Below are 24,571 nucleotides of genomic sequence, written 5' to 3' on the forward strand. Positions count from 1 at the left end.
TTTTTCCGTTTGAGCTTTCACTCAAAGGCATGTCTTCACTGACCACTTCTAGAGGTTATGGACTTTTCAGGACATTTTGGAGGAACATTTTCTAAAAGCAATCTTGCTTTTGTGTCATGTCCAGGAGCATTGGTAACTTGTATGGTTATTGCATGTTTAAAACCTATAAAATAAAATGTAGTAGAAAGATAAATCACATTATAGGCTAAATGACTATAGCATATTGTTTGTTATCCTCAGTGGTTTTCCTCATGTGTGGAAGGACACAAGCAGATTCAACAGTTCAATAATACAGTAAGTCCCAATCATACCTAAATCTGTAAACATCCAATTTAATTAAAAGTACTGAACAAATTATTAGTCAACTACTGCTATAGCCATAATGCCGTATATTAAGCCTAGTACCTCATGTTCCATTAGCTTCCATTATCATCATTACATTTTCCAAAGACATTATGTCACATGTCAAATATTGCTCTGTGCATCAGAAACTGACTGAAACAATCTACTTTTGAATGTTCTGTTCTTTTGTTTCCTCTGGCTAAATGTACTTTTTACAGACAGACTTAAAAGCGAAGAATAATACCTGACTACTGCACTGTGTTTACCCACTGGTCTGGACATGTTCTCATAGGTGCACTGAAAGGTTGTTCAGAACATATTCCCACACTGACATGTTTCTGAAAATGGAAAAATGAAAGTACACTTGTCTTCTATATATCCTGAAGTCATGTGACCTATTCCATGATTCTTGAGTGAGATAAGAACATGGTCCTAACAATGTGAGCAGTGCAGCAGCAGTGAGTAGAGGGCCTATATCTGAGTTATAATACAGAATCCACTTTAGACAAAGAACAGTAAATTATAACTGACTGTACAGGCTCACACTGAGACTGCCCTCTACAGTCTGAAAGTGTCTTGTTCCCCTACAACCAGATCGAATCATACAGGCTCATTCAACTGTCAAAAATATTTCTCAATACTGAACCCAGAAATAGGTCTGGGTGCCTTTTAGAATGTCACATGTAGTAGGTCTATATTAGAAGAAAAGTTTGTAGTTAGAAAGAGATGTCTTCCTTGAAAGTATTAGAACAAATGACCTCTTACTTTATGAAACAAGGGACTTCTTTTGTCTTAGGTTTTATTTATTGCATATGAACCATTTTGTGTGTAACAATATACAAACAGATTAATTACAGAATAAATCAATTTCATTACAACAGTATTAACATGCCCTAGGAAAAAATGGGCTAATTTATTGGAAGTATTTCATACATCACTTTTCAAGTCATTAAAATATATTCCTGAGGACAAAAGCATCCAACACCAAAAAGCATTCCAAAGTTACCTCCCAAAGTCAAATTACCCTCTTTCAAACCATTCCAAAAAGTGATTAAAAAAACGTATTTTTTTTCCAGCACAGGGCGTGCACCACATCATTTAGAGCCACGTGTCGAGAGGATGCAGAAGTGCATGAGTAAAATAGAAATATAAAATGACTTTAAAATAAAAGAGTGAATGACTAAACATTAAACAGCTGTTGATAAAACATGCAATAATTGAGTGTAGAAACCTCTTGGACAGTGAGATTGTATTATGGTTTTGGTTTGACTTCACCACAGAATAGCTGCCTGAGTCGGACAGACAAGACAGAGACAGAACACTTTGTAGATGTAGCATCGATAGAGGAGGAACACCAGTTTCTTGATATTGCTTGATAAAGATTCTAGATCTAACTTTTTATGTTAATACAAAGTACAACACTAATATACAACTTGTGCTTTAAAGCCTCTTCAGCTCTATGCTGGATAGATATGACACACTTAGAACGATCTCAAGTTCTCTTAAAGGGTAAAAATCTACAAAAAATATTTTTTGGCAAAAGTTATCACATGCATATTTGTGTGAACACAAATATCCAATTACTATCACTATAATGCATACAAAGTATCCACATATGGAACCTGAGGATGCCAACACAGTGAATACATGATAATGTTATCCAAAACAGCAAAGGATCTGATCCATTTTCCAAATACATTTCTTTCTACAGTGCATGAGTATATTTTATTACTACAATAATCATTGCAGAAGCTCTTAGTTAGGTGGTATTTTTTTCTTTCTTATAAATGGGATTGATTAAAAATACACAAGTCTGTGTAGTGCTGGTCAAGTGTCTTCTGCAGACATACAAGGAAAATGGATGGATTCATTTTCATGTATATTATTCCAAACCCAGAAGATCTGGCAGTGATATTTCTGGGTTAGGATAGCAACACTGATATCTGACAATGGCTGTCACAAGATCAGAGTGTGTGGCACGGTAGAGTATCGTCTGAAGCAGATGTGAATGTCACCACATGAAGTGCCACTGTAGAGTTTTCTTTTTTTGTTAAGTGCTTTTTGGGGACCAAGTTCACACAAAAATGGTCAATAGTGCGAAGTTCTGCTGGGCCCGAATGCTCTGACCACTTAGTTAGTCCATGCGTCGTCTATGGGCTGGGCCAAAGATCAGTTAAAATACAGTTCTTTGGTCAGCATGGAGACCACACAAGGGATTTGCTTCTTCTCACTGAAGCGTGGGTCTTCAGACCAGGACTCAAAGCTGGTAGCCACCATGTAGTTAACTCGAGTGAGGATCTGCATGATCTCCAGCTGCTTCCCAAATTCATTCAGGACATTACAGAGAGCCTGAACAAACCAGGAGCCCCGCCCAGGGTTCCTCCATGAGTAGTATCCTAAAAATCATTACAATCAAGCTTATATTAAAAATACATAAACATACAGTGCATTGATTTATAGTACTGTACCTGGCACTGTGGAGTATGCAAAGAGAAAGTCAGCTTCAACTGGGATCTTATGTCTGGGGTTGGCATCGGTCTCCAGGGGGTCATTGGGCGGACCTGAGTCAGTTTGAATGCCATCATCAAACTCGGATCCCCGACAAGCCTGGTGAAGTAAATGAAATGACATTTCATTGTGATCCTGAGTAGCTTTCTCAACGATGACCTGGTGAAGCAATTAGAACTACTTTTAAAAGCTGAGATGATAAACAATAATTATGTGTTTTGTGCTTGACTAGTAAGTCCATGAACTGTATAACCTCAATGCTATATGTGTGGGAAGAAGTCTGAATTGCAACTCTTTGCCTTTTACAGAGAACCTTTAGAGAAAGCTTCTAAAATCCTCTCACCTGAATGAAGAAGAGCTTGGGTTTCCCGACTAAGCTTTTGCACATGTCCCCCCTGAACAGTGAGGTCATGGTCTTAATGGGCATGGCTCCGTCTGTCCCATAGATCATGCCCTCCTCGCCATGGCTCAGCAGGATACAGGCGAAACAAGAGCTGTCGCTATGGTCTTCTTCTGAGGCTGACCCACACACAAGACAGAACTGTATTCTTAGCTTGGTCTCCAACAAATTCTATAGACCTCTACATTTTAAGTGGTAGCAATGTAACTTATTAAAATATATTTTTAAAATATATATATGTTTTATTCATAAAACTAAATGAACTCACAGCTGTAGGTGATTCTAGATTGTCAAGTACTGTAGTTCTGCTACATGAATCCTGAAATACTCATTTAAAGCTGCCAATTATGCAAATTATGCATGTACTCATGAACAGGTGGCCCATATTACCATTAGCACAAGGTTACATAGACAAGCACAGTTTGCGTGTATAGCTCACATTTGGAGGGATTTGGCTAAACTATGATAAGAGCAGAAATTGTCTCTATAAATGTTAGAAGCCACGTACTTCCAAGGCATCTGATTTATAAAAACACTGACTGAAGGTTTTAGATCACGTAACATCTCTGTTTCTTGGACTGAATATTGTACCATGAAATGGATATCTCACTTACCTTCTCTAAGGAGACGCTCCATCTTCTCACATGTCTGATCATTGTAGATGAAGACTTCAAAGCCCAGGTTCTTGAAGCATTTGAACAGCTCCCCTGCATCACGATCCGTGCCATTGCGTACATTCATCCCTATGGAGAAGATTAAATACTATGTTTTCAAAATCTAAAATATGATATACTTAGTAGTACAAGCACTGCCGTACCTGTCTTTTCATCAAAGTTTTTGTTGTTGATGATGATGCACTTGCCCACGCGCTGGTGGCTCATCTTATACTGGAATGTAGGTGAAACAATTCTGTAATGGCTTTCAGAATTATGGTCCTGCTCCCGCATCTGGCCATCCTTATTTTTCTTACTAGAAAAAGCCACAAACAGAAATACACATCATAAAATTACAATAGAGGTCATAAAATAACTAGATAAAATTGTCCCCAGGAGAAATATCACTATTTTAGAAAAGACAGAAATAATTTCTTTTAATTTCATATATACTCAAAGTTACACATTCAAATTAACAGGACACTAGAGAGTAGGAGCTAGAACATTTTTAGCAATTTTAAAAAAGAATCTCAATAATCTACGTTCTAATTGCCACACACCTGTCATATTTCCATTCTTGAAAAGATCTATCCACATACACAAGCCAACAGTGGCCCATAGGAGGCTCAAAAGACCCAGGCTTGTTCCAGAAGAGCCTGGTCATCTGGATGCTCCCGTCAGAATTAACAATACAGTGACTAACACAAGCAGGTCGCCAAAACGTATTCAAAAAAACATGTGATCCAGAACTTTTTCACCCCCTCCCATCTGGAAACTATTGACTGCAGAGGGAGGGCTACAAGCTGCAACTCCTGTTTTGCTGTGGACTGGACATGACAGAAGGCAGGAACAGGAGAAAGACTGGGATCAAATCTTACCTGGGTTCGTCATTAAGCGCTACACCACTCTGCATCTGAAATAGGCTGTCTGATCTTGCCGATATAGTGTTACTCCACACTTTTTTGGCTGTGTGCTAGGATACTGACATGCTCTCTGTACTGGAGGGAGACTGGACTGAGGCACTGGATGCTGTGGTGGGGGGCGGTGCACTGTGAGCCCCCTGAGTCAGCAGCCTTACCCTCACACTAGTGCTTTCTAAAGCCCTATTGAACTTAGGCCCTGTACCTCACTCCATGCTGAGGTCAGACAGGGCATAAAGTTGTCCCTGTGCTGACAAATACAGAATCTCACTGTGCCACCAGTTTGCCCATCCCAAAGGCCATACCCACAGTGACCTTTGAGGAGAAGGTGCAATAAAAACTTGACTACCGGTATTAAAAGATAAAATTCTTTTAAAATTCTCAAAAGACCCAGGACCAGAACAGGTTCAAAAAAGGCATACCAGGGCAGTACTATAATAATAGTAATATAATAACTATAATTTTATTAGTCATTAACTACATAACTACAAAAGTGCTACAGTGCCACCTTGTGTGTCAACCTGAGTAAAACCAGTGAACTCTGTTTACATAGAGTTAGCCTAATGTGAAAGGTCTCATGAGGTCATTTATAATAGTTTGCTTTTCCACTGGATTGTTTTTTTAGTTTGACTTAGCAGATCTTTGCAATGACATAGCTTTAGAGTTCAAGATCGATGGTAATAGTTTTATTGGCATGGCAACATGAGCAAAAATCCAGAGGCATGAAAAATTATATAAAAGTACACAAAAGAGCCATGGAATAGCTGCTGGATCACTATTACTGATGAATACATTGTAGTGTCAATACTTCCATTTGTTTACCATTAGGCTAACTAAAAGTAAAAAAAAACAACAACATTAAGTATAGTAATGATGTAATACGGTGGTTATAATGTGGTTATAAGAAGAGGTGAGTTTCTGCACTTTACCTTCAAAAAATGTCATATTAAAATATAAAAATGAAATGATCAGCATTCATTTAGCGATACCGTTTTGGGGCTTCTTTAGTTTTCTCAGCTTGTTGACCATATTGACCAAAGACTTATCACCTTGCGAAGAGTCGAAACCTCCCTGAGCGGTCGGGCTTCGCATCTGTCTGATCCTCCATAGCGCCTTCCTCAACTTCATCTCCAAGTGCGCCGAGCTCAGCAGGCTCCCCAGCCATCTGTGTTTACAACCAAGCAGTGTTACAAAGTCAGAAATAGCAGGAATAGCTCTAGTGAACAGGTACAGTAATGAATGATTATGGGTAACGAGTGGTAATGACTATAGCTGAGATGTCTCCGTTCACTATACTACATTGAATACATCTACACTGTAGTTAGTTAGCATTAGTAGTAGTTAGTACGGCAACAAAAAAATTACTCAAACTGTTAAAGTAACATGGTTTTAGATTTACACCACTGCCTGGACAACATATTGGGTATGTACAGCAGGTTGTATACCCAGTGATTACCACAAAATGAAAGTGATTGTTTGGTTAGCTAACAAAGTAATTTCCCATAAGGATTCTTCATTAAAGTTAACTACGCCATTTCACACGGTACTTCCTAGTAACGTTGATTTGCGTGGTCAGATCTGTAATTTTGAGCAAATGTAATGTGGTCATCTGTTTCTCCAAACCATACCTTTCTTCAGTGTTTCTGTTCCTCTCCAAAGTTGTAAAAGCGAAAGTAGTACTCGTGCGTTGGCTCCTGCGAGAAACTTTCTGAGATGCGTGGCTACGTCATCACCGTACGTCCACGGCCTGTGTGGGATGGTCTGGGGAGAGAAGACAGGTAGGCAAATTTTAGCGTGTGAAATGCTCAAAACTGTGGTCAAAGTCAACTTGAAGGACTAAGAGGATATTAAGAGTTTGTAAGTAACATTATTAACCTTGAAGAAGTTTGATGCTAATAGGCCTAAAGTTAGCAGTCAACATAATACAGCCAAGCCTATGGTTTCAGATGGCATGACAATATTATAAAATTAATATTGTTGTAGATGTTTGTTTTAATGGAGTGAGTTTTGGGGTTTAGTTACTGCTAGAAATGCTCTGGTTCAACATTTATGAATTTACGTTTTGGATTTTTCATGGCAAAGTGTAATGTTATCAATAGAAAAAACTGTCTCTTACCCCTATCTGGGATCATGACATCTAGAATCTGAAACAACCAATGTAGTGTTTTCCAGCTGTTAGTATATTTTGCACCAATGTTAGAAAAGTGTTTTTATTAGTTTGTCTGTATAAGTATTTAAAGTCAAAATTGACTCTTGTGAGCTTTAAGCCATGTTAGAATGTCATCAAAAACACACCTGAAGTTGTGTTTTGTTTCATTCACCCATGTTTAAGTAACCCTTTATTATTAGTCTGTCTACATCTTGTCCACCATACACCTCTTGTATTACCAAATGAGATCAGAAGGTGGAACAGAGTGTTTTAGTTTGAGAGAATAACACCTAAATATACATATGTAAATGAAACAAAACACAAGTCCAGGTTGTGGTGAGGAAACAACATTATAACACAGATCAGAAATAATGTAATATGGGCCCTTTAATTTATCAAACAGAGGCATACTAAGTTACCGAAATTGTGTAAGTAAAGTCTTCCAACATTACTAACATAATGATTTGGCTAATGAGTTCATACAAGTGTCTCTGTGTCACCCTCTTTTATCTCACTCTGACCTGTCCCTTCGTAGACAGACAGCTGCTGAACTGAGCTGGTCCTCTAGGCACGCTAACCTACATGGAGGGGGTTGGTCCAATATGGGACATGTGTCAAAGTAAGAGACACTTCCAATACTTCACAGTCACACAGCTAAGTTTACCACTACCAGGGACACACTATTCAGCCTCACTGTCTGACAGTCACTGCCAGAAGCTCCTGCTTGAATAACCACACTTTTGTTTGGGTATTCCTTTAAGATTTTTGGATAATTCTTTCAACTATTTAATCCGCTTTTAGGGGAAATACAAAAAGGAGTTCACCATGCAGTCGTGTGCAAGGTGTGGGTTTGTGGTTTACCCAGCTGAGAAGATCAACTGCATCGACCAGGTAATAGAACTATACGCAATTCTACTTTAATGTATAACATCTATATGACAACATTACTTGGAAATAGAGTTATAAAAATATGTGTGATTTTACTTAATTTTTTTATACTCGTTCTTTTTTATTTTATTTTACTACTAAATAACAAAATATACTATCCAAATAGTATACACATTTGAATTGGGCAGTGAGTTTAGAGTACATAAGCTTCCTGAAATACTGTTGCCCTTTTACCCTGTACTAAATGAATCTAGCCCTGTAACCCTGTGAATACTCTTTTAACAACCCTATAAAATATTTTTAGAGGTTAAAATTAGATTCTCATGAAGTCCCATGAACAAGCATGTAATTAAAGTATTATTAATATATCTTTGTTTTCTTTGGCAGAACTGGCATAAAGCATGTTTCCACTGTGATGTTTGTAAAATGGTGCTGACTGCTAATAACTTTGTCAGTCATAAGAAGAGGCCATACTGCTCTGTGTAAGTCTGAATTGTTAATTGAATTTTTATTTATTTTATTTTTTTTTTCATTTCTACTATCTACATAAAGCATTTTTATTGATTTTTTTTTTTTATATTTGACTGATTTTCCCTACAGACACAATCCCAGAAACAACACATTCACCAGTGTCTATGAAACCCCAATCAACATCAACGCCAAGAAGCAAACCATGGCGAGCAGTGAGGTGAGAGTGACATGCGGAGAAAAAAAAAGAAAAAAAAACTGAGGCCAGCTTGACTCTAGGTATTTCAGCCTTGATGTGATTCAGGCTGGACTGTTGACAGGATGACCTAAGTGACCAGCCCTGTCATTCACTGCATACTGGAAACCACTGCTATCGAGCATGTTATGAATATAGTAAAAATATTGTGCTGTTGCTAAGTTGAAGGACACAACTTTAAAATGTTCTTTAGTAAAAAAGCTTAAAAATACCAAACATCATGAGGCATCCATAACAAATCTTTTGACAAGTAAGAGCGAAAAGATGTAATAGTCGTTTTGCAAGGGGGACTTGTGGACTAGCCCCCTATGGACCCAGTGAGTGTATGGTGACAGCAGTGGTGAGGAATGGAGAGCGTGGCTTCGGTTATTTCTGGATTTGTGACAGAGCTCCAGAAAGACCCCCCTTCCCAAACCCACCCCACCCCTTTCCCTCACTTAGTCCACATTACGCCTCTGGGGGTCTAAAATTATACATGAGGAAAAACAGCTCCACATCTCTTCCTCTCCTCTGCCCGCCACACCTGTCCATGTCTGTCTGAGTATGTCTGTGTCTACGGGTTCATGCTAAGCTCTCGTGCTTATATTAAGAGTAGGCTAGTGAGCGCATCAGCTATTGCCATACGCCTCCAGGGAGATAAAAGGCTTTGCATATTGGTACTTGATCTAGGGTTGACTTTGGTGGGTTGAGTGATTTTTAAGCCCAGAATAGTCAAGGATTTTTCACATTTTTAATGGGTTCTTACACTTACTGCAAAAAAGTATAGATATATTTTTCTATTGTCGGTTTTAGCTTTTTTGCAGCCGCACTAAATCATCTTCCATCTATCATTTAATTCACATATTGTAATGGCTTAGGTTTAACACTGTATTACCACTGCTTTTAATAATATTCTAGAAAGGACTTCTGATTTCTAACAGGCCCTGCTTAATCCTAACCAGAACACAAGTTATTAATACCATGGCACTATTATTATCTCAGATATTAAACAGGAATGGTCAGCAAGTTCAAAGTAGACAAAATAAAGCGTCTGGGTGAGGGGTTACTCGAGTATCATAGTACAAAGTCACTCTTTATTGCATACTGACTCTGGCAGCTTTGCTAATTCAAAAGCAGTGAGTGTGTGCATGTGCTGTGTGCTGGCCTTGGCTTAATGCTTTCATCTATGTGCACTTGTAGCTGAAGTATCGTGAAGATGGTGAGCGCTTTATGTCCACCTTCCACTATGACATGAGGTCCATGGAGCTGGAGAGGGCTCGACTAGCCAATCAAATGGCCAGCCAGGTGAGCTCCCAGTAGAGCAACTGGCCTCTGGCAAAGGGTCACACTTCTCTCTCTAATCCTTTTAGATAAACAAGTGTGTTTCCTTATGGTGCATCTGAAGTGATTATAAATTCACCAGACCCAAATCAGTCAAAAAAAGACTGGGGAAAAGTATCCCAGATGTAATGTACTAAACACACACAATGACCCAAACCTGTGTGTCCTGTGTCTAAACAGGCCTTTCAGTCCAGATCTGAGTTCTCGCAGCAGCAGCAGCAGCAGTGGTACTCTGGGATGGTGACCAATCAAGAGATGATCACTGTGTCTCAGGCTCAGAAAAACATCAGCGATGTAAGTATCTGCTTATGTTTAATATTTAAATGCTGTGAAGTTATCACATATGACTGTATTCTGTATATGTGTCATGTTGTGCAAAGGTCAAGTACACAGAAGAATATGAGCAGTCAAAAGGAAAGGGAAGCTTCCCTGCACTGATCACACCCGGTTACCAAGCTGCTAAGAAAGCCAACACATTAGCCAGTAGTGTAAGTGTTTTTCTTTTCCTTGAATGCACATGATGTGTGTCCATGATTATGATACGGGTGTGTTCTCTGCAGCTGGAATACAAGAAGGGGCACGAGGAACGAGTTTCAAAGTATACAACATTTGTTGATCCTCCAGAGGTGCTTCTGGCTAAAAAACAGGGACAAATAGTTAGTGATGTAAGAGACTTCTTTTAAAAAAATGAAAATAGACATAACACAATAGTTTTGTGAATTGTGAAGTGTTTTGATGTTTTTTTTTGTTGCATTTTCTAGTATGCTTACACAGAGGAATATGAACAGCAAAGGGGGAAAGGCAGCTTCCCTGCACATCTCACACCTGGATACCAGATATCAAAGAAGGCGACTGCACAGGCCAGCGATGTAAATATTAACCACTGTAAACCACACATATACTGCATCTGCCCAACTGTAGTTTTCCCTCACTGGTGTTTTTGTCTTGTAGATAAAATATCGCCAGGTTTATGACCAGCAGATAAAAGGTAAAGCCAGTACTGAAGTCGGTGTGGCTGAGGCAGCATTAGCCAGAGAAAATGGAGAGCGCCACAGCCAGGTAATTACATTTGTGATGATAGCATCTGATTTACCCCATAATCTATCCATTATTATGAACAGTAGAGTTTAATGTGTCTTTCAGATTGCATACACTGAAGAGTATGAACAGCAGAGAGGCAAAGGCAGTTTTCCTGCCATGATTACTCCTGGGTACCATCTGGCCAAAAAGGCTCAAGAAAATGCAAGTGATGTGAGTATGAATATTTTTTCTTGATGGAGAATTGTTTACAGGGTCAGTTTGATTCTTGAGCTGACTACTGTAAGACTTTAACATAGGTTTTACACTCGGTCTTCTTGAGTTTTCTTTGTTTTCCATGGAAAACTTCCAAAACAATGAGTTAATTTAATTAATAGAAAGGTAGATCTAAATTTATTTTTAGACTTAGACATAAACAGACTTTATTCATCCACAAGGGAAATAATTTGGACATAGTAGCTCACACATGACAGTATATTATAATAAGAAAGTGGCAAAAAGAGCAAGAGACTAGTATCAAATAAGGCACAATCACACAACTGTATATGTGTATATGTACAGTACAAGTATACTTTAATTTTACTTTCCCTCACATTTGCTCATGCGTATATAGACAGGTTTCGTGCCATTCATAACATTAGCCTTTATACACTGACTGACTCTAAACCCTAAAATGCCATTTGATGTCAAATGCTCCTCTTCTATACATCACCTAGACTTGTCAACACTGGCCAGAATAAATGGTTCTCAACAATGCAGTCCCATTCTTCACCACATCCACCTAGGCTAAATTAGACCATTTGTATGTATATGTGTATGCCACTAATCTCATGATCCTTAAGCCCGGGATGCACGGATTTCTATTTACATAAATCACTTCTTATCCTTCACAGCTGAAATATAGGAAAGACATAAACAAGATGAAGGGCACATCACACTTCCACAGTCTGACCTCTGAGGACAACCTTGCCCTGAAGAACGCACGGAAAATCAGCAAGATTGTCAGCGAGGTGTGGCTGTCAGCATCATGTGTGCCTAGTATAGTGCATGCATGTGGTTTGCACATAGGTGTAGCCTCTTAGACAAACAGTCTCCTGCAACGCCATGGTGGAAATCTGACATAACTTGTCACTGTCCAGAAATGCATTTTTTAAATCCTTGAAATTCCTATCCCATGAAGTGGAGGCTTATATTCAAGGCCATTGCATATCCCCTCAGAGTAATGTTAGTCTTTCTATTTTTTTCAGCAGTAAATGGTACTAAAATGAGATTGGATTTGATGTATGCAACCTACGGAGGGAAAGTAATTAGCTTTATTGCATGGCATATCCACTCCTCTTTTCAGATAATGTTCTGTAAATCTTGTATGTGATTTTGCGTGTATACTGTATACTATTTTAACTATTGCCCATGAATATCCAATGGCATTTACTGTCTCTTAGCTGGACATGGGATGCAATAAAGATGCCATTTAATCACATTTGTTTATTTTCAGGTGGAGTATAAAAAGGATTTGGAGAACACAAAAGGTCACAGTATTAATTTCTGTGAGACACCACAATTCCAAAACGCTGCCAAAGTTGCCAAGTTCACCAGTGATGTAAGTACACTCGTGTTATATATTTTTTTACAATAATTAATTATACATATTGCTCACATTGCTCATCTTACTTAAATGTGATTTGTGCTTGACAGAACAAATACAAAGAAAAGTACACAGATTTGAAGGGTCACTATGAGGGCGCTGTAATTGACACAAAAACTATGCATGCCCTCAAAGCTGGGAAGCTGGCAAGTGATGTAAGTGTTAGAATTATTTAATTTCACATATATTTTCACCAATTATATCCATTCTGTTGTGATTTCTGTTTCAGATTGTTTACAAGCAAGGGTCTGAGCAAGAATACAACTACCAGGCTACTTTAACACCAGGCTACCAATGTACCAAGAAATTAGAGCCTCTCAAAGATGTGAGTGTTGTTGTAGTTAACCTATTTGCAATGTTCTTGTCATATATATAAGTCATGCATTTATTATGGTCTCAATATTTATTATTATGGTCTTTTGCAGAAAAACTACAGACAACATATTGATCAAGTGAAGTTCAAACCCGTTATAGAGACTCCAGAGATTATCCTAGCAAAGAAGAACGCTCAGCTCGCTAGTAACGTGAGTCTGAACTTCCTTTATTGCTTTAATCTAAGCACAGTACTAACAAGCACTGTTAACATCACTGTGTGTGACTTTTAGCTGAATTACAAAGCAGACTATGAGAAGACCAAACATCAGTACACACTGTCCCAGGACCTGCCTCAAATCAAAAAGGCTAAAGCTAACGCTGAACTGTGCAGTGATGTAAGTCAATATTTAAATGCCCTATGCTTACACAAACTTTCTCTAATGGTGCACATTAACTGACAATAAAATAGTGAGTGTAATTGCTGGTGTTTTTGTAATCTGTAAAATTTATATAAATTTAGATTAAATATAAAGAGCAATGGGAGAAAACCAAGTCAAAAGCCTGTGAAACTGGTTTGGACGACCTCTCTGTCAGAGCAGCCAAAGCCTCCAGAGACCTCGCCAGTGATGTAAGTAAATACACTTTAACTCAGCATTACAGACTAAGTAGGAACTGGAGGAATTTAATGAAATGCGATAACAGACAAATTTAATTAACTCCAGAAGCATGTGTTTTAGATCAAATACAAGGAATCCTATATGAAAAACAAGGAAAAAGCAGTGGGAGTGAACGTAAGCGACTCGAAAACTCTACACTCCCTTCAAGTTGCAAAGATGGCCAGTGATGTAAGTTATCACACACGATGCTCTTAATAATAGCTTTTAACTTCCTGTTATTGGCAACATTTTGAGGACTTTTTACCATTCATAGGATCAAATATTTAGTTTTAATTTGTTAATGGCTAGGGCAACAGTCCTAGTTTTTCATAATTCTGAAACCCATGGAAACAGTATGTTGAAATACGCTGACTTATGTTTTATACCTCAGATTGAATATAAGAAAGGATCCAAGGAAAGCCAGTCTCAGTACACTTGCTCTAAGGACATGATCAACTTGAGCCACGCAAAAAAAGCCCAGGCCCTCGCAAGTGACCTGGAGTACAGGAAGAAACTCCATGACTACACAGTGATGCCAGATGATATTAAAGTCCAGCAGGCCAAGAAAGCCTATGCTCTACAAAGTGATGTAAGGAAAATTATGTAAATATGTTTTTATTACAGAGGCATAATTTTTATTGTTAATGTGTGTCTTCTTCATATGAAGAACCAGTATCGCTCAGATCTAAACTGGATGAAAGGAGTTGGATGGGAGGCTGAAGGTTGTCTCAACATTGAACAGGCCAAAAAGGCTGGGGAGCTGTTGAGTGATGTAAGTATCATTTTAGTATTATTGACAGAAAAATAAGGCTGCAGCTAATCATTATATCAGAAGTGAGTGTTTCTTTCAGTGATTATCTGTTGACTAGTCAAAGAATGATTTCTTGTGTCTCTAGTGTCTTGGACATAAGAATGATTTACCAATTAAAGCAAATGTGCAGACAGAAGACCTCTAGAAAATATATATTTAAAAACAGCACTGTTTTACAACCATTATTTGTCATTAAAACTATTCTCACAGTAAATTACATGTGCTATAGGTTTTTAGTAATTCGTATCTTGGTAATGATAATTGATTATTAAAATAGTCATTGATAAGTTACAGTGAATCCTATTTGTCATTGCAGTCCTACAGAAATGAGACAGATGATAATGATTTTGCATTATATTGTATTCTATTGCTGTGCACTCTCAGCTTCTCACACCATTTTTCCAGTGTGTGTTTTTATACTGTAAATAACAAATAGACTGAACTGAGTCTACTTCTTGTTTACCAGACAAAGTACCGCCAAAAGGCAGACAAAATCAGGTTCACTCAGGTGGCAGATGATCTCAACATTAAGCATGCAAAAAAGAGCCAGGAGCTGCAAAGTGATGTAAGTTCCTACTTTTTTGGAGCAGTATAATACAGAGACATACTGGTGTGCTAATGCTAATGCTTCTGTCTGGTTACAGCTGGCATACAAAGCAGACACAGAGCAGATCATTCACCAGTACACCATGACCAAAGATGAACCGCTTTTCAGACAAGCAAAGGCCAATGCTGAACTCCTCAGCAATGTGAGTCCATTTTACATTTTACTACTAGAACAATACTTAGACTTAAACAGACCTTAATGATCCAAAAGGGAAATTATTTGGACACAGTAGCTCACACATCACAATATATTGTAATAAGAAAGAGCAACAATATAAATGGTAAAAATAAATTGAAGTACCAAAAATATCAAGAGACTGGTGCTAAATAAAGCGTAATTATATAAATGTATATGTAAAAATAAAAATAAAAATATAGAAATAGAGTAATACAAATGGGTCCGGTTATGCGGTAACGGAGGGAAACAGGTAGATGTTTTACATTCAAATAGCTCTTATTCAGAAACTAGAGGGACTAATGAAATAAGTAATGTAGGAAAGAGTTAGCACTCCAACAGGGTAAAGTTAACCCTGCGATATTCTTTCAAGTTGTTGACAAAAAATTTAAAAACTCATGTCGGTAACAGAGGGAATGCAATATGCAGCACTTTTTGGGCAATAAATACAAACAACGATAACTAGCAGTTCTCACTTACATATCCTTAACAAACTGGTTTGAATATTTCCTTAATATATTTTTCTACCATATGGTACAAGATTAGGTTGAAAAACCTCTTACTTTTTGAGTAATGAGATTTTTTATTAAGAAAGGTCATGGTAACGGAGGGAAAGTAACGGAGGGAAAATTGTGCAACCAAGTAGAAGGTGCATGATTTTGCATAATTTCTCAGCTTTTTTCTTCCGAATACTTTAATATTACTTCAAAATGAAAGGTAACTATTTCTATAAAATATGTCAGTCCTTCCAAGCAAATTTTTATCATTTAAAAAAATTGTGTATGTACCTTCATCAACAGTTCAAAGATCGAATAACACAAGATATGATGAAATACATAAATTTATTTACATGATTTGTGGGTCTTTGAAATTTGGTAAATAATTTTTGTTCCATGTTGCATACATGGTATGTTTAAAACGTATGTAACTTTACAACCAAAAATGGTACAGGAAAAAGGTAAACAGTTTCATAAACTAGAGTACATATGCTATCTGTTGAACACATTTTATATCAGATGCATTAACTTGAATTTTTGGCCTTGCTTGTGTACTTCTGCTTGACCGGGCCCTAATATGTCATACAAATATATGCAAACATGCTATGTACAGATGAAATAGTGATTGACATGACATAGTGTTAGGGTGAATTGTTGTACAGTTGTCTGAGCTGAATGAGAATGAGCTCCTCAGTCCCTCTATAGTCTCTTGCAGTGGGTGAGCAGGAGTGTCCATGATGGAGAGCAGTTTGTCTGGAGAACATTTGCTTCTGTTTTTTTTAGCTGTTTATATGGTAATAAAAATGTGTTGTTTTAACTTGTGTTGTTGTCATGTTGCAGAAAGTATATAAGAGTAACTGGGAAAAGCAGAGGGATAAAGGTTTTGAAATGCGTCTGGACTCTTTGTCTATCCTCACTGCGAAAGCTAAGAGGGACCTGGCCAGTGATGTGAGTTGGTAAAAATAAGTTAAAATATTTAGTTAAAATAATGTGTTATAATGCTGTTTCTAATGGTTTCTCACAGATCAAATATAAGGAACAGTATGAGAAAAACAAAGGCAAAGTGATTGGTATTAAATCTGTCAGTGATGATTCTCAGTTGGCTCATTCAACACAAGCCACTAAACTCCACAGTGACCGATTCTACAAACAGAAATATGAGGACACCAAGGCCAAATACAGGTGAGGAACCACTATTGCATTATCAAATGTAGTATTTCAATTTGAACGGTATGATTGAACAAGTGTTTCATTAAGAAGATCAGTATTAAATTAATCAATATAATAGATACAAGGGACTCTATAATACAGCACAATATAATTTGATAACAGTCCAAAATGGAAAGACACTGATATACCTGTCTTTTTACAACATTTGTATTTTATTTGTAACAGTTTATTTTTGTACTTTTACTGGGTTCATCTATTTTAAAATGGACCATGAGTTAAAAATTATTCTGGATTGGACAGAATATAATTGAGCATAATTATTACTAACGTTTAGCTCAAAATAATTTGATGTTCACTGCAATTGCTTGTCATGAGGACTTAAAAAGTATTGATGTATTTTGGAAATTCTTATGCTTTATGTTGTTGGTGTACAGCTAATTCAATTTGATAATTTATTTTATTACATTTATTGCTGTCTCCAGTGTGTCTTTGGACATGATGAACATCAGTCACGCTCAGAAAGCACAAGACCTTGCCAAAGAAACCAACTATAGGACCATCCTCCATGAGTATACGACTTTACCAACTGATCTGAACGTCACATGGGCAAAGAAAGCTTATGGTCTTCAAAGTGATGTACGTACAATTAATTTAAAAAGCATTTAATATTTAACACGTTTTGAGACTGAAAAGTAATGCCATATATGTGATTCTGTCTTTAGAAACAGTACAGGTCTGATCTAAACTGGATGAAGGGGGTTGGATGGGAGGCCTCCAAGTCTCTGGATGTCCAACAGGCAAAGAAAGCCGGAGAGCTTGTTAGTGAGGTATGCGTTAACAAGATGACCCAAAATACACTGACAAAAAAGCAGGAGAAAAGCAGGAGAAGGACTATTATAACTTTTAAAACATTATTTATTTAAATCTGTAAGAATATTTTTAATGAGGAAGCTAGAAGAAAGGGATACCCAAATTTGCCTAACGTGATGGGAAAGCACATATCTAGGTTTACAGCATGGGTCAGAAGTATTTAAAGACTCAGTGGACATGTGTGTGCCTAAAAACTGGGTCAACTATGAACCCTATACGGAGCTATTTTAATAGGAACAAAATTATTTCAGAAAACACAACTGCCACATATCTAACATGTACACTTTGCTAATTAGAGCATTTTAGTCCCTCTTCTTCTTGAATCATGAAGTAAGGGGTCACAATTTAATACCATGCCTATAACCCTGTGTTAAGCAACAATGACACAGCACAATTTATGGATATTTAAAATCTTTAGCATATTTAGCAAAATGTGATTATATTAAAACAATCCAGAACCATTTTCTCATTAAATGTTCTTTTACATTTTAGCATAACATGTTATTAAAAACTGTGCATTGTGCAACTATGTTTTAAAACAGAACCTCTATTAATAACTGGTACATAGACTGTTGCTTATTTTAAGTGTCTCATATCATCACTCCTGATTATAAATACGTTATCTCACGATATAAAAATGGCAGTGATGTTGTTATGCCCTCTGGTGGCTTTTCAAAGAATGGCACTACTGTTGTTACTGAATTAAATTCTTTGTATTCTGACTTCAACAGAAAAAATATCGTCAGAACGTCAGCAACCTGAAGTTCACCAGCGTCGAAGATACTCCAGAGATGGTCCAGGCTAAACTCAGCAACAAACTGGCAGTAGATGTAGGTTTTTGTTCTTTTGTTTTTGTTTTGTTTTTGTTTTGTTTTTTTATGAAACAACAAAAATGAAATTGTGGTTTGAAAATACACTGTTTTGTCCATGTAGAGGTTATACAGAGAAAAGGGTGAAGATGTGAAGCATAACTACACTCTGAGTGGAGAGCTGCCTGAGTTGGTACAGGCCAAAATCAATGCTAGGAACATCAGTGAGGTAAAATACAGGCTCACAAAGTTGTGATTTTTTTTTTTTTATTAACTTTGTAAACATGACTTTTCTTCTGTTCAGAGCCAGTATAAGGAGTCTTGGACTAAGTTACGTGATGGTGGCTACAAGCTAAGTTTGGATGCCATTCCTTTCCAGTCTGCTAAGACATCTGCAGAGATCCTGAGTGATGTAGGCTCACTTCTCTCTTCTTTACTTTCTTTTGTGTTTTTATATAGATAGACATACAAGCCATAGTATCTTTAAGCAACTAGTACTGGTAACTAATGACATTTTATTATAAATTTAGCAAAAGTACAAATCAGAATTTGAGAAAACCAAAGGAAAGATGATTGGACTGAAAGGACTTCAGGATGACATCAACATTGCTCACTCGGTTAAGGCCACTAAGCTTCAGAGTGATGTAAGTAATTCAATATTTTTACAAAACACATACACAGTTCTTAAGAGAATTATTTAAAAATAAAAGTAAAAATGGGAGGAAGAAGACGAACTACAATTTGTTTTTGTGCCTAGATAAAATACAAGCAGGACTCTGCCAAGGTGATGTCTAAGTTCAACCTGCCCATGGACATGCTGGAAGTGTCCCACGCCAAAAAGGCCCAGTCTTTAGTGAGCGACCAGGACTACAGACTGACCCTGCACCAGTACACAGCCTTTGCCCGATGATATGAAGGTGCAGGCTGCAAAGAAGGCCTATGCTCTGCAAAGTGATGTAAGAAGTCCTAGCCCATATGAATATCATAGATATTATAAAAAATATTACTATGGAATATACATATTATCTGACCTGTTTTTGGTCATGTTTTTTTGCAGAAAGTATACCGCTCAGATCTGAACTACTTGAGAGGTGCTGCATGGATCGCCACTGGTGCTCTGCAGATTGAAGGAGTCAAGAAAGCAACAGAACTCATAAGTGACGTAAGATATGAAATAAAAACAGGATTATTTTACTACTATCACTCTTATATTACCTTTATTTTAACTGTAACAATTATTTTTTACAACAGAAGAAGTACCGCCAACAACCATACAACTTCAGACACACATCTGTCACTGACTCCCCAGATATCGTTCATGCCAAAATGAGTGGACAAATCACAAATGAGGTGAGTTAATATGTTTGATTTTTAATATGTAAAATATTAGCCCATTTAAAATATTTAAACTTTTTTTTTCAGCGTTTGTACAAAGAGAAAGGTGTCAGCGACCAGCACAACTACACCATCACCACTGAAAGACCGGAAATTACACAAGCCAAGATCAACGCAGCCAATCTCAGCGATGTAATACAACTGCAGTTTTATCAATGATTCATATAATATTCACTTTTGTGTTTAATACCTGTCTCCTTTCAGATTAAGTACAAAGATTCCTGGCACACTTTGAGAGCTCAGGGCTACAAGCTGACCATGCAGGACATCCCATTCCAGGCTGCAAAGAGCTCTACCGGCATCGCTAGCGATGTATGCATTCTATAGCTTTTACAACCCACTATCATATACACTTAACAAGTGGTCACATACATTTTTGAATATAGAATATGAGCAGGAAATAGTAGGTAGCAGGTATAGTTTTTGTCCTCAAATTTGACATAATATAAACAGGAAAATTTGTCAATACTTGCGACTTATGATAGTTAAACAAAAGAGTCTGAACCGATCTGGTATCCAAAAATCTCTCAAAACGTGCACTAAGACACTTTTCTCATGCGGGGATCTGGCTCCATGGAGATGTTTTTCCTTTGCCAAGATCAGGGGTGTTAAACTCAGAACTTAACATTATAAATCTTTTTTCTGCAGTATCAGTACAAGCACAACCACCTGCTGGAGAAGGGAAAGCACATTGGTGTGAAGAGCGTTTTGGATGACCAGAATGTCCTGCACTGCCTTCAAGCTGGCCGACTGGCAAGTGACCAGGAATACAGAAGAGACGCCCTAACAGCCAGCGGACAGTACCACCTCACCCCAGACATGATCAACATCGTGACCGCCAAGAACGCCCAAGCTCTGGCCAGTGACCAGGACTACAGAAAGAAACTGCATGAGTACACTGTGCTGCCTGATGATATGAAGGTCAAATGGGCCAAAAAGGCATATGAACTCCAGAGTGAGGTGCGTGTAGAAGCTTTGAACTGTATAGTAATTAGTGTAACACTATTCAAAGTACAAGTTACTTTTGTATGCAGTTTTAGTGACATTACGTTTTTTACACAACTTTGCTTAATTAAACTGAAGATGAGTTGAGTTGTTAAACCACAATCTGCACAGTCAGCAGTGACACAGTTGTTTACTGGGACAACTGAGACTCAGTAACTTCTATAATTTAAAATATAACTAATTACAATTGCATGGCTAGAGTTATTGGAAGTATTTGAAGTATAAGTACTTGTTTAAAAATCTACTGAAGTACAATTAGCCCAAATACTTAATTATAGTAACTTAAGTAAGTAACCTAAGTATCTGTATATTAATATGTTTTTTATTCTTGTAGAAATTGTACAAGTCTGACTTGAATTATATGAAAGGAGTGGCCTGGGATGGTGTGGGCGCACCTCAGTTGGAGTCTGCCAAAAAGGCAGGAGAACTCGTCAGTGATGTAAGTGCAGCAATTTATTTAGGGCTGTGCAAGTAATAAAATTTTAATCGATCAAGATTCAGTCCTCTGTAATTGTGAATGATGTGCTTGGGTCTTTTTAATCAAGTGTTCCACACTTAGTAAAAGCATGCGGTTTGGAGAGATCAGACCATAGACATAGAAAGAAGTTAGATTTTTTTTTTAATGGCATTTATCAAAAGTCATGAGTAATAAGGCAAAATGAAAGTAATTTAAAATGTACTCAATCCATATGAGAGAAAAAAGATAAATTGCTTGTCATATCGTCCAGCTTTAATATCATAATCAAGTCTTTGTCTTATAGAATTGAATTACAGTATGAAGTATTCTCCATAATCTTTTAAATACATGGCCTTATTCACACCAATTCTGTAATAATTATACAAAATGTGTATGTATTTACTTCTTGTTTCTGCAGAAGAAATATCGCCAGCTTCCTGACCGTCTCAAGTTTACTCAAGTTGCAGACTCTCCAGATATCATCCACGCCAAGACCAGTTACCAGCAGTGTAGTGAGGTACATTTATTTTGTTTAACATCAAGTAACAAATTTTAATGAGTATTACTTACAACTTTTGGAATATCATTAATATGAATGTTTATACTATAATATAAAGAAAATGATAGTAACCCTGCCTTCTGTGTGCAGAGGCTGTACAAATCTGGAAAGAACGATGACATGCACAAATACACCTTACATCCAGATGATCCAGATTTTGTGAGGGCCAAATTGAACGCCCAGCAGATCAGTGATGTAAGATTTGTGTTAAATATACAATGTCTTAATATGCTGTGTATATTAAAAAGAGAGAAGTAATATTCTGTTGTTTACTTGTAGAAAGTCTATAAGGCACAAGGGGAGCAGGTGAAGACATCTGGCTACGACTTGAGGCTGGATGCTATTCCTTTCCAGACTGCCAAGGCCTCACGGAAAATAGCCAGTGATGTAAGTTGTGACATTATACTAACTTTTAACTTTTTCCTTTTTTTTTTACTTATAAAGTATCTTTAAAGTACAGTAGTTAAGAGCCAGTAAACGTAGCACAGTAAAAGTTATTATTATTATTTATAAAGTATAATTTCAATATAACATGGAATTTTAATTGTTATTATTGCTGCAGGAATGGCATTTGACTTAAAACCTGATTATATACACACATACTAGATAAGAAATGGTTTGTTATGGTCACTCCAAAAGAAAAAAGTAAATGTTTGCTGGTTCATTAGATAGATATTTTATTTTTTATTTAGATTATGTAGATTTTACTTTTTATTTTTTCCAATTTTCAATTTCTATTTACCCTGTGTTGCAGTTGAGTTACAAAGAGTCCCATCTGAAGGAGAAGGGTCAGCAAATTGGCCTGCGCTGTGTGGAGGATGACCCCAAACTCGTGCACTCTCTGGCGGCCAGTAAACTGCAGAGTAACCTGGAGTACACGCGGCAGTCCAAGGAGGGACGCTCTCAGTACAAGATCAGCGCAGACCGGCCCGAGTTCCTGCTGGCAAAGAAAAGCCAGGCCCAGGCCAGCGATGTGGTGTACCGCCAGAAACTGCACGACTACACCTGTGACCCCGAACAACTCAATGTCAAACATGCCAAGGAGGCCTATAAACTGCAGAGCGATGTAAGTAAATAAAACAATGTAATAGTCATAGACTGTACGGAAGTGGACTAAAGAAGTGTGACGTCACCCATGGCATTCGGCTCCAGTCAAATGAAGCTCACCAAAGCTCACAGTTACAAATTTATATATGGACAAAATAGCGAAATAAAAACACCAGGATTGGTACAGTGGGTTAATACAAACATTTTAAGACCAAAATGCCAAGACCCGTATTGCTCACTTTCTGTTTGGAATACAGTGGCTACCGGGTTAGATATGTTCATTATGTACATCTATGGTAGTATATAAAATCAAACTAGTGTGTTTATTTGGTATATTAGGAAAGATACCCAGCCCTACTTATGTTATGCATAGGTACATTTTGGTGTAATAAATGGTAGTGTAAGCAATTCATTTGACTATTTAAATTCAAATTTGTCCTATTTTCACAGCGGAACTACAAGGCAGATCTGAACTGGATCAGAGGAGTGGGCTGGACCCCTCCTGGATCACACAAGGCCGAACTTGCCAGGAGGGCTGCTGAACTGGGGCTCACAGAGGGGGTTAGTACTGACGAGGCTATTGCCAAATACCAGCACATGATGATGGTGAGTTCACATAAAAATAGTGTCTGCGTACACGGGTGTATGAATGCATGTATGGATGGGTGAGTGGTTCCTGGATGTAAAACGCTTTGAGTGCCTTGAAGGTGGAAAAGCTCTGTATAAAAATGTGGCCAGTTGCACCACTGTTTTATAGTAGTAGTTATAAGTACCGTATGTAAAATAATTATACTTGAGTATAGGTAAACTTAACAGTTGATTATATGAGTTAAAGGTGTGCTATGTAACTTTTCTGATAACAGATTTACCACCTGTTTGTCTCTATGGAGAAGTTATTGCTTTGCCTGGAATGTTCCACAATACAGCATTACAGTTATCTATCTTGCATTTATTCAGTTACAGGTGTTATAACAAAAGCAGGCTTACCTAGAAAAAACATGTATTCTGACCAGGCAGTGTCGCCTTCTTGTTTCCATGGAGACAGACATGAAACATGTGAGGAATTAACATATTCTTGGATGCAAACAGGTCAACAGATGTCCCTCCATCAGAAAAGTTGCATAGTGCACCTTTAAATAATAAGGCATTTTAGCCATTTATTTTGAGACTTGTTTTCATGTTTGAAGAATATATTGAGCACCTTGCACCCCCACATACTAAACAATGCTAAACAACTGATTTCTCCACTTGTCCAGCTGCAGTACCAGGAGCAGATGGAGCAGCAGCAGAACCAGCAGCAGTCATCAGAGCAGGTGGAGACCACTGAGGAGATCCAACAGGGAGTCAACATGGACGCCATGGAGGTCCTACATGTCAAACGCAAGAAGATCCAGACTGTCCAGAAAAGAACCACAACCACCACCACTTCCTCATTCAAGTCCATGGAGAAGAAATCCTCAAGCACTTCATCATCATCATCATCAACAGCTGCCATGCTCCAGTCTATGTCTACTAAAGGTGCCATAGAGGAAGCATAAGAAATACACACATTTGGCATTACAACCACCAATGAAACCACAAGTTAAAGGTGCATTGTGTAACTTTTCTGGTG

The 24,571-nt window shown here is 37.6% G+C and overlaps 2 protein-coding genes across 2 annotated transcripts; one reads left to right on the forward strand and one right to left on the reverse strand.

Annotated features, from left to right (window-relative positions):
- Window positions 1-1,124: 1,124 nt before the first annotated feature.
- Window positions 1,125-6,607, reverse strand: casp7 (caspase 7, apoptosis-related cysteine peptidase). The gene is made up of 7 exons (XM_020918104.2): window positions 6,452-6,607; window positions 5,873-5,988; window positions 4,068-4,219; window positions 3,865-3,993; window positions 3,194-3,369; window positions 2,811-2,949; window positions 1,125-2,738 (listed from the first exon to the last, which is right to left on the reverse strand). The coding sequence occupies exons 2-7, from the start codon at window positions 5,986-5,988 to the stop codon at window positions 2,512-2,514; spliced, it is 939 nt and encodes a 312-aa protein (XP_020773763.1). The 5' UTR covers window positions 6,452-6,607; the 3' UTR covers window positions 1,125-2,511.
- Window positions 6,513-24,503, forward strand: nrap (nebulin-related anchoring protein). Its single transcript, XM_055150379.1, is given in 47 exon segments — window positions 6,513-6,680; window positions 7,508-7,591; window positions 7,774-7,832; window positions 7,834-7,863; window positions 8,248-8,342; window positions 8,461-8,548; window positions 9,764-9,868; window positions 10,085-10,198; window positions 10,285-10,392; window positions 10,465-10,569; window positions 10,666-10,773; window positions 10,856-10,963; window positions 11,048-11,155; window positions 11,836-11,952; window positions 12,438-12,542; window positions 12,638-12,742; window positions 12,817-12,912; window positions 13,013-13,111; window positions 13,193-13,297; window positions 13,423-13,530; window positions 13,640-13,747; window positions 13,950-14,147; window positions 14,226-14,330; window positions 14,836-14,934; window positions 15,014-15,118; window positions 16,488-16,595; window positions 16,672-16,829; window positions 17,300-17,453; window positions 17,540-17,644; window positions 18,419-18,517; window positions 18,621-18,725; window positions 18,801-18,908; window positions 19,027-19,140; window positions 19,254-19,400; window positions 19,402-19,452; window positions 19,554-19,658; window positions 19,748-19,846; window positions 19,919-20,023; window positions 20,096-20,203; window positions 20,540-20,851; window positions 21,231-21,335; window positions 21,772-21,870; window positions 22,003-22,107; window positions 22,192-22,299; window positions 22,667-22,978; window positions 23,410-23,565; window positions 24,216-24,503. Coding segments are annotated over 46 exon segments (5,460 nt in total). The 5' UTR covers window positions 6,513-6,680; window positions 7,508-7,554; the 3' UTR covers window positions 24,498-24,503.
- Window positions 24,504-24,571: the final 68 nt, after the last annotated feature.

Source organism: Boleophthalmus pectinirostris, unplaced genomic scaffold (genome assembly GCF_026225935.1).
Source record: "Boleophthalmus pectinirostris isolate CB_2022bp ecotype Guang Dong unplaced genomic scaffold, ASM2622593v1 HiC_scaffold_14, whole genome shotgun sequence".
Lineage (NCBI taxonomy): Eukaryota > Metazoa > Chordata > Actinopteri > Gobiiformes > Gobiidae > Boleophthalmus > Boleophthalmus pectinirostris.

What these genes read in the sequence shown, in the direction of transcription:
- casp7 (XM_020918104.2), bottom strand. Translation starts at nt 5,988, where the DNA reads ATGGCTGGGGAGCCTGCTGAGCTCGGCGCACTTGGAGATGAAGTTGAG. An exon ending in AAACTTTGATGAAAAGACAG is followed by an intron (nt 3,994 to 4,067) that starts GTACGGCAGTGC and finishes TCTTCTCCATAG; the next exon opens with GGATGAATGTACGCAATGGC. An exon ending in TGCATACTCCACAGTGCCAG is followed by an intron (nt 2,739 to 2,810) that starts GTACAGTACTAT and finishes AATGATTTTTAG; the next exon opens with GATACTACTCATGGAGGAAC.